Source organism: Anopheles merus, chromosome 3R, assembly GCF_017562075.2.
Source record: "Anopheles merus strain MAF chromosome 3R, AmerM5.1, whole genome shotgun sequence".
Lineage (NCBI taxonomy): Eukaryota > Metazoa > Arthropoda > Insecta > Diptera > Culicidae > Anopheles > Anopheles merus.
Window position 1 is genome coordinate 31,115,617 of NC_054084.1, and position 9,654 is coordinate 31,125,270.

The 9,654-nt window shown below is 46.2% G+C and overlaps 1 protein-coding gene across 8 annotated transcripts in view; it reads left to right on the forward strand.

Moving 5' to 3' along the window:
- The window catches only part of LOC121597010, a 37,074-nt gene extending 31,341 nt beyond the window's left edge, over nucleotides 1–5,733 (forward strand). For all 8 annotated transcript variants that reach the window (XM_041922461.1, XM_041922462.1, XM_041922463.1 and 5 more), the window contains one exon: nucleotides 3,401–5,733. In XM_041922461.1, coding sequence (XP_041778395.1) covers nucleotides 3,401–5,483 — 2,083 coding nt within the window. In that variant the 3' untranslated portion in view covers nucleotides 5,484–5,733. The remainder of the gene's footprint in view (nucleotides 1–3,400) is intronic.
- Nucleotides 5,734–9,654: the final 3,921 nt, after the last annotated feature.

Below are 9,654 nucleotides of genomic sequence, written 5' to 3' on the forward strand. Positions count from 1 at the left end.
AATCTAGTTGAATAGTTAGTTCTGTTTTAGCCATCTTTGATACCTTAGCAATGCTGTTAGTAGAATATTTCCCTTTTTTTTGGCCTTTTCTACCGACGGTTCTGGTTTTTGTTGTGTGATGCGATGGCATCAGTAATGTTTGCGGAATGCCTGTACACTGTAGTAGCGATTGTGATTGCGTTGACGATAGTTTCGTTTTGCCTTCGGACACGTTTACGTACACACACACACGGCTATACTATCTTCATACACGAACACACACATTCACACGCTCATACACCCTTGAAGCGGGTAATTAGCACGCGTGTGTGGCTCAAGGAAAACCAGCACCACCGGGCAGCGGCGCTTCTTTCGTTTGCTTTCTGTATTTTCATTTGTTTCCCTCCCCGTTTACCCGTGTTTTTTCTTAATTCCCCTTAGCCCCGCAACCAATAACACTCACACAATATACCTAAAACATACGGCATAACATCGGCATGAATAACAGCGGCAGCCACGACCAGCGTGCCCACTTTTTGCTGTCCACGTTTTAAAAATGTGTTTGTCTTTAATGCTTACGTTTGCATCTCTCTCGGTTTCTTTTTGTTTTCTGTTCTGTTCGCTCTAGCACTTGTATCAGTTTGAGATGGTTGTTTTTTTTTGTATCATATTTGTTTTGTAAGATTTGTTACCGCTTTCATCGCTCTAGACGAGTGAAGGGAGTGATGCCGCGTTTGTGTAGTTTCTACATTTGCTTACACATTTGCACAAGCGTTTTTTTTTGCCGTTTTGTTTAACCTCGTTTGGAATCATTCAACCAATTCAATCTGCTTCGTGCCAGCTAGATAGCATCAAAAATGAAAAAAAGCAAAGGAAAAGGCAAGCAATAAAATAAACAGCAAACAATCCATCAGTCAGCCAATTGACGAGCGTTTTGTGGGCTGCACAAAGTACTGTAAAATCTGCGTCTTTTTTTCCTTTCTGTCTCTCTCTCTCTCTTCATGGCTCATCACATTTACCATCGTTCCCTCAATCATATCACGCCATACATCATCTCATCGTCCTTCCATACAGGACATTATGAAGAACAGCACACGAGCGTGTGTGTGTGCTGTACTTTGTTGGGTTTGAATTTGTTGTTATGTTTTTTTATTTAATATTATTTTTGTTTCTCATTCCTCTCATTCTCCATTTCGCCATGCTGGCAACTGTTTTGTTTGTTCTTATTACGATGGGCTGTTTTTCTTCCCTCGACAAACGACTTCGCAACGAACGCTGATAACATACAAACAAAAACAACAACAACGACGATGAGGAAAATAAATCGCGGAACGCGATTACAGCATCTTCGATGAGCGATCCACACGCCAAAACACGCACCCCAGCTACTACCATCCAGTTCATTACGATGAGTTCGAGTTTCGTTTGGCCTAACGACGCTACCAACCTTCCTACACACACACCTTTACCTTCCGGTTTGATCGGTGTGTGTGTCCTGTTTTTTTTTTTTTTGTATGTGCCATACCCAATCCCATACTTTATGGATTGTTTCCTTCCCAAAATGCTTCATCATGATTGGGTTGCTAACACATGATGATTCCGGAAAGGCATCGGACTCCCGGCCAGCAACACGGACCACCTACCAGGCCAGCTGTTGCGTGCCGTTGCCCTGTTTACGCGTTGGCGTAAGCGAATAACCTTTCCTTAACAAATGGTTCCTCCAGGCCCCCGGTCCGGACGGGCGACATTGTCTCTTCCCCGCAAATTAAACCGAAAGGCGCACGTGCGGTTGGACTGTAATATAGTGCTGTGGGTTTACTACTGTTGTCGCTATCGCTGTATGTGAGTGTTGTGTCTATATGTGTCTGATTATAGAGTATACAAAGGAATTGCAGATTATAGTATAAAAGCATTGGTATCCCCCTGGAACGATCTTCTTCGAGCAACATACGGAATTTAGGTAAGAGCGGCGAAAGTATCTTACTGCTATCTTGATTCCCGTTTTAACGCGCTAGTAAAGCGTTGTAAAGTTCTGCTCCACCCTGTGTGAATGAAATTCGCCAGCAAGGCAACGACTGCAATGCGCACTGCATACATTTAGGCGTTTTGTTTGAGCCTTGATACAAACTCCGCTTCGAACACTTGTGCGTCCAGAAAAAAAGCTTTCACATCCCTGCGTAACGTCACTAAATGACACTAAAGCTAGCCTTCCGTACTGTTGTATGCTCATTCCTTCACTTAATTACTTCCAAATCGACTGCAGTGCTCTTCTAAAACGGCCCCCCGGTTGCTGCTGACCAAAGCGCTAACCAAAGCGCAGCTTCCCAGTGTATTGTCTGACTATTTGTTCCAATTTATTATCTTCCACTGAGCCATCGAATAAAAATGGCATCAAAAGAATATATCACCAACCATCCACCGAACCTTCCGTTCGTGTAATCGTGTCGAGCTTGTTTCTTCGCTCCTCTCCTTGGTCTTTCTCAACGTTTGCTGCTAGCGTCCTTGGCCTACATTGCGCTACACGTTGCGTTATCATTCGCGTATCGTTCCACCTGTAACTGCCAAGGCGGACTGCCCCCGTGTCTCCACTGTTATCATATTTGCTTGATAGTATCATCACGAGCGCCCAGTTCGCACAGCGAGAAGTAAGCCAGGCTGGAGGTATAAATCAATTCCACTGACCGCTTTATCGACAGCCGTACCTAGCGCTCGTTAGCCAGCTTCGCCTTCCCCTAGAGGGATCATCAACGAGCCTAATGAGAGGATGGACCGTCCTTCACCAACCATCGAGTCTATCGAGAATGGACCAAAAAACATCGTTCTAGCCACATAATAATGGCTAACATTGTTAGTAATCTCCCCAAACGCTATGCGCTATTAGAGTCAACATCGCGTTCGTTACGTTCTCATGCTTATGTTTATCGACACCAGCAGTGCCATTAGTGTCGTTACAGTAGTTTATCGCTTTCCCAGGAAGTTACTACGACCCAGCACCCAGCTTTGTTTCATCGTATACTATTCATTCATTTGTTTGGTTACTGTAGCTGTTTCGTTTCTAATGCTTTCTTCACACGCCTCACTGTCACTAAGCTTTTTTTGTTTTGAATCTTTTGCACACACACACACACCCACGAACACACACTCGAACACATATTGCTCTATTCATGCATATTACTAGCTCATGATTTGTCCAACACGGGGTGGCATATGAACACCCTTTCAGTGTGTGTGCGTGTGTGTTGTACTGTGTTTCATGTGTGGCGTTGTACTTGTTGTTTCGTGTGGATTTATCTATATCGTCCCGTACGGTTTCCTCTCTTGTCCCTCATTCCAATGTCCTAATGTCCACCCCCGTTCTCCCATACCGCTCCCCCCCCCCTCCTCCTCCTCCGTATCGAATTTCCGTCTTTTTTCTTTATAGTGATGTAGAATCCTCCGATCTGTCTAGTAGTGATTCTGAAGATCTGTTAGATGAAATAGTTATAGCGTCAGCCCGCATCGACGATCCATGCCATTACGATCCACTGAGCTCGCCGATACATTACTGTGACAATAATGTCCACTCGGACGATAACAGCAATAGTAACAACCACAACAACAACACAATCATTCGTATAGATTCGATCGAAGAAGCGCACGGGTCCGGCACGCCGTCGTCGTCGGGGGCGGCGGCTGCATCGGTGGCGGGCGGTTCGGGCGGCCCGGCGGCCGGTGCGCCCGTCTGTCTCAACCCGTCCTCCGCGTACAAGAACTCCAAGTCGCGCCGCATGGAGTACAGCCGGCGCGGCATGATGCTCGGGCTCAGCAACCCCTCGCAAGACTCCGCGTTCGGTTCCATGACGGACGGCGAATCGTCCAGGGCGTCCAGCTTTAAGCTGAGCAGCTTCGCCTCGATGAACTCGCCGATCGACGAGGGCGTGGAGGATCTGCTGGCGGAGCAGATAGGCCTGCCGGCGGCCGGTACCGCCACCGGGACGGACAACCTCGCGACCACGATCGCCAACATGAAGTACATCGATTCGACTGGGTCGTCCCCCTGCCACGACTATCATCATCACCAGCAGCAGCAGCATCAGTCGCAGATGCTGCCGCAAACCTCCGGCTACGGCACTGTCGTGTGTGCGGTGAGCAGCTCCCGAACGGAACCCTCGATCGCATCGCGTGACATCTCGCCAAGCCCTGGGCCTCGCTTTCTGGAGCCTCCCAAGCTCGTCATCAACAATCACTCATCCACGACGACGAACTCATCGCTCTGCTACACACTCTCCCCGCTGCGCAAGTGCGCCACGACCGAGGTGTTCTCGCAGAAGTATCGCGTCTCCTCGTTCGAGGACATGTCGTACAACTCAATCGCGCGCAAGTCAATCAAAAACACGAGCCGCAAGATCTTCCGCTCGTTCGAGGAGGAGCGGCGCATCGATTCGGCGTTCATGCCGATCGACACGACGCGGTCGCCGGCCCCACCGTCGGGTGGCAAACTTCAGCAGCAACTCTCTCTGCCGCCGATGCTGACCCCGTCGCCGAAGCACGTGCCGTCGCCGGTGTCACCCTCGCGCAAGTACCACACCGCGCAGTCCTACCAGAACCTGCACACGATCGTACCGACGGCCCGGGAGCGGGGTCTGCAGTGGCGCAGCAACTTGATCAAATCGAACGAGTGTCTGTTCGAGACGTCGTTCAACAGTGTCTCGCCCGCCGCCCAGCACCACCATCACCAGCAGCACCATCAGTTCCGCTCAGCGTCCAGCTTTTCCGGCAGCCATCATCTCCGGTCGCACGGTTCGCAGGATCTCCCCACAACTGCGAGCGGCAGTGAGATGAGTTGCGACCGGTTCATCCTTACCCCGGAACCGCTACCACCGGGCAGCCCGTCCCGTACACCCTCCGTCACGTCCACCGCAATCTCGTCCCCGTCCGCATCGCTCGCGTCCACGAGCCGGATGCGCCCGAACCGAACCGACCGGCAGCAACTCTTCTCGCTCGCCCGGTTCAAGCACAGCACAATCCTGGACAGTGTGTCCATCGAGGACTTCTCCTCGGAAATGTCACTGCGCGGGGCGGCCTCGACCGTCTCGCGGCGCTCCAACAGCCCGGCCAGCCCCTCCAGCCGCAGTGCGGCCAGCGGTGCGTCCACCTCGTCCACCGGCGACGGGGCGACCACGCTCGAGTACGAGGCGAAACCGCTCACCTCCGACCTTACCTGCACGTCGGACGCGTCCGACACGACCAGCGAGGATGCGACCAGCGTCAGCACGACGGACACCTCCCTGCTCAAGTCACCGGTGCCACAGCGGACGACACCGGCGGCGGCCCCGTCCGGCGAGCAGCACTACGTCGTGCGCCACAAGCATGCCGCGCGCGACGTACGCCAGTACCTGGACGATGGGGCGGGCGGGCCGGCCGGCGACGAGTACGGGGCCAGTGGCAGCGAGGAGAAGACGCCCCTGCTGGACGGTATGGAGCTGTCGCCGATCTCGCCGACCGAATCGGAGCAAATGTTGTGATAATATCTGGGCTCGGTCGGGTGCGCCAGCCGCTTCTCCGATGACTTTGGCGACTCTGTTCAGGCCGAGATACTGCTGTAATTCCACTGCGCTGGGTGGACGGGAGAGATACAGAGCGAGAGGGAGACAGAATGAACTAGAAGAACAAGAGGAAGAAGAAGAAAAACAGGTCACTTTTAATCAGTCAGCATTTAGGCGTGCCAGAGATGATGATGATGATGATGATGTTACATTTTACTAACCATTTTTCCAAAAAAAGAGTAAAAAGTCAACCTTCTACCCCACGAGTATGAAAACTATTCCAAATTGCATGGTAGCTATTTGAGTACTACTCAGACTAATTATATGATGAGAGGATGTGCGGTGAAGCCACTCACATCTAAACCGGGTTGGTTCGATTTTAAACACGATCCTTAGGTACTAGATCTCCCAAAAACAGGGAAGCGGGAGAATTGGGAACATCTGCCCGCGCGTTATACGATAGAATATATGTACAGACATATTCCTGACTAGAACCTGCCACCTGTCTTTTCTAGTGTAGCGTGTTCAGCTTCTAAGCCCCGGTCAAGTATGGCCGGATTTTACCTTCAACTTTATACAATCAAACAGGGAACTAGAGAACTACCGACCGTTTTTTCCCCCTCTTCAAACCCGCACACTAAACCCAGTGTGAGCATTAGTCCAGTCCAAGTCAAGACAGTCAGTAGGTAGTAGGCTGTATTACAACACGTTTTTCCCTTTCTGAATCTCTCTCTCTCTCTCTCTCTCCAAGTAGGCTAGTGGTGACAGAGTTCCATCTTGCTCACTTTTCTCTCTCTCGCTCTCTCTCTCTCTCTCTCTCTCTCTCGAAAGTAAAACTCCTTTGAATTCATGGGCCACCAAAACATTCCTGTCTATCGGTGCCAAGTGCCAATTGTCCTGAACGACACGCCACGAGAGAAACTGCATCCCCCGATCCAGGAGACAAAACAGAAGAAGAAAAAAACAGGCGCGAAATGTAAACCAAAGGAAAGGAACTGCAAGAACAAACTGTCAATCAAGATGTAATCAGTATTGAAATGATAAATTATAATGATATAAACAAGGCTAGGGATGATTCTACGCGTAGTCAAGCTCCGTGCAGTATATATTTTGGAATGCGACTTAACGTTAAAGCTAACCCATCCGACGTTACATTAGGGCCACAGTAAGTGTCAGCTGCACCGTAATGGCATGCAAAGCCAAAGCAGGCGATGAGATACTAAGCGATAATCCGTTTATATTTCTAGCTGTAGAGCTCGGGCTACAATATTAACTCCTAAATCCACAGCAAAGGGATATCGAAAGCGGGCAGCGGGATGTGATGATGATGGGTGGGTTTGAATATAAAAGTTATATAAAACAAACGAATAGGTAGTAGGCTATATTATACACATCCATACAATTATTTTAGACAACATCATCGATCGACGGGTTAAAACAATTTGCTTGAACGGTGTGAACGGACACCGAAACCGGGGTGTAATGATAGGGTTAGGAGAGCGAAGAAGAAGGAAAAACGTGTAAAACTGCATCCCAACGTCACGATCTAGCCATGTAAGGACACTAGCAAAATCTTGAAAATATCAATCAAACCCCTTCACTTGTTTTTGTACCCTTGTGTGTATGTGCTCGAGCCGACAATTCCCTTAGTAGTAACGAGATCCCCGTTAGTAGTAATGAAGCCCCTTTAACGACACTTTTAGCTCGTAACTCGTAAAGAATAATAAAAAAGAGAACTATTCACATTGAGGCCAAACAACAACTAAAAAAATAAACAAACAAAAACACATTAACAAGAGAAAACGTGTTCGAAGCGTGTTACTAAGAAGAAATTCATATACTGAAACATATTTTCCTTAGGTAACTGTATGTGTTTTGACCTGTACACCACGATTATAAATCATTTATAGCATTTTAATCTTTCTTCACTGTACCTCTCCACGACTTATCTTAATTTTTCATCTTACTATTTTCATCTATGTTGCTACTTATAAGATCTAACAATAGAGAAGCTTGTGAAAACTAGAGCTATAGAAAAGAAAAAGAAAAGGAGAGACATAAAGAGATCAAGTGCATCTGTATAAAGCTCCATCCAAAAATACAATTCATTACACTAACTCGCTGCAAAGCAAACGAGAGCATAACAACAGATTCGATGGTAACCGTTGATAGAACAATTTCACAAGAACCGTCCCTTATAATCACAATACACCTTTTTAGGGAGTAATAAAAATGCTTATAAAAAGGGCAAATTTGTTTCCTTGCCATCTTGTTCGAATCAAATCACCAAACCACCCTTCTTCTTTTCTCCTCCTTTTCTTTCCCCCGTTTTCAAGCCCAAGAAGACATTCAATGATTAAAAAGAGAGACAACACTCACACACATGAGTGTAGGTAAATACGGTATAAAATAACACAGGTAATTAATTAACTGCTCAATTGACACCGTACTAACACATAAGTTGGTATGAATAAATAGGAACAAAAAACTGCTAAAAATAGTGAAAGCCCAAAGCACTAAATGGTTTTAGTTTCACGGGTCCAATGCTAAACATCGATCAAAATGAAAAATCCCGAACATAAGAAAATGGAATAAGTGTAAGCAAATAGAGAGAAACAAAACAGAGAAACAAATCTTATTTTTTATCCAATAAGAGCAAACTCGATCGTTCCATTTGATGCTTACTGAGAAAAAAAAACCACACAAACACAGCCCACACATGATTCAGCTTATTACAATAGGAAAACATTCAATCAACAATGCTAAAACCATACATATTGGACAAATACAAATAGAAAAAGAAGAAAAAAATAAAACAAATGGTACAGAATACAATCAATGAGCTACAGCTCGATCGGAATGAGCGTAAGATGGGAAAGAGAGAGAGAGGGAGAACGAAGAGAGGAACGAAAGAGCAAATCTATAATAGTTCAGTATATAAAACATTCGAGCTTGATCATTCTAGTAAAACAGAAAGATGATGAAATATAACGTACACATAGTAAAACGCGACGCGATCCCGATGGTGCAAACAGTAGAGCAAACCAAACCCAAACTTTACCAACAAATCTTGTAGCATGAACCAACACAACATAGAATGTAACCTTACACTAACAACTTGCCAACCGAACAAAAAAGGAAAAACAAATAATATCTAAAACACAGGAGATGTCACACATCTCGCAAAACCAAAAACTCGGAAGGATGCGTTCCCTCCTCCTGGTGACTGGGGGAAAACCCCCTATACTACCAAAACCAGCACCATCGAGTGTCAACCGAAGTACGTAAATAAAGGTAGGGACATAGGTACGTACGTTTCCATCAGCGAGTCCATCATAAAATTCCACCATTCTTTACCGTTAATGCTAAAAATCTTATGAACTACTCCCTCCCCCCGCCCTCCTTCCGAATGTCGCGACGAAATCAAAAAGCTTTAACCACGCGTCGTTATTTGTGTTCCTCCCCCCTCCCCCCCCCCCCCCTCACCCCTTTCCAATTTCGGTAGTAGTGCTTAGACATGGAACTTATTGTTTCGTTCGTGCGTTTGTTGAGAGAACAAATCGTATTATCGTGAAGCCTAAAATGCTGTCATACTTTTTGCACACATTCGCAGCAAAACAACAAAAAGAAACTTTCAGTTTAGGAAAGAAAGAGGAGGATGATAAAAAAAGCTCCTCTCCTTGCCTCCCAACAACAAAAAAAACTGCTTTCCTGTCTTGTGCTCGATTCCACTTTTCTTCGCCAATTGCGAGGTCATATCAAAGTCCAAATTCAAAACGAATTCTAGCAATAAAATGGAACGAACTTTCAAATTCTGTTGTTTTGTTACTGGTTTTCTATGACGTCCGAATTTCAGGCGATCAGTACACGTGTACTTACACAGGTTACGATCAAGCTCGAATCCAACAGGATTATTCTTCGTTTGTCGCATTTTTTTCCTATTTTCCGCAACACGCAGCAGTATTCAATTTTAAAATTTGAACTTTCATCTCCTTCGACCACTTTTATGAACGAACCCGATTCGTGATCACGGTTTTGAACATCATTTTTACGTTTTATTCAATTTCTTTCTGAAAAAATGGATAACATAAAATATTATTATTTTTGATTAACTTTATTCATATGTATATAGTAATTCCTTTCAATAAGA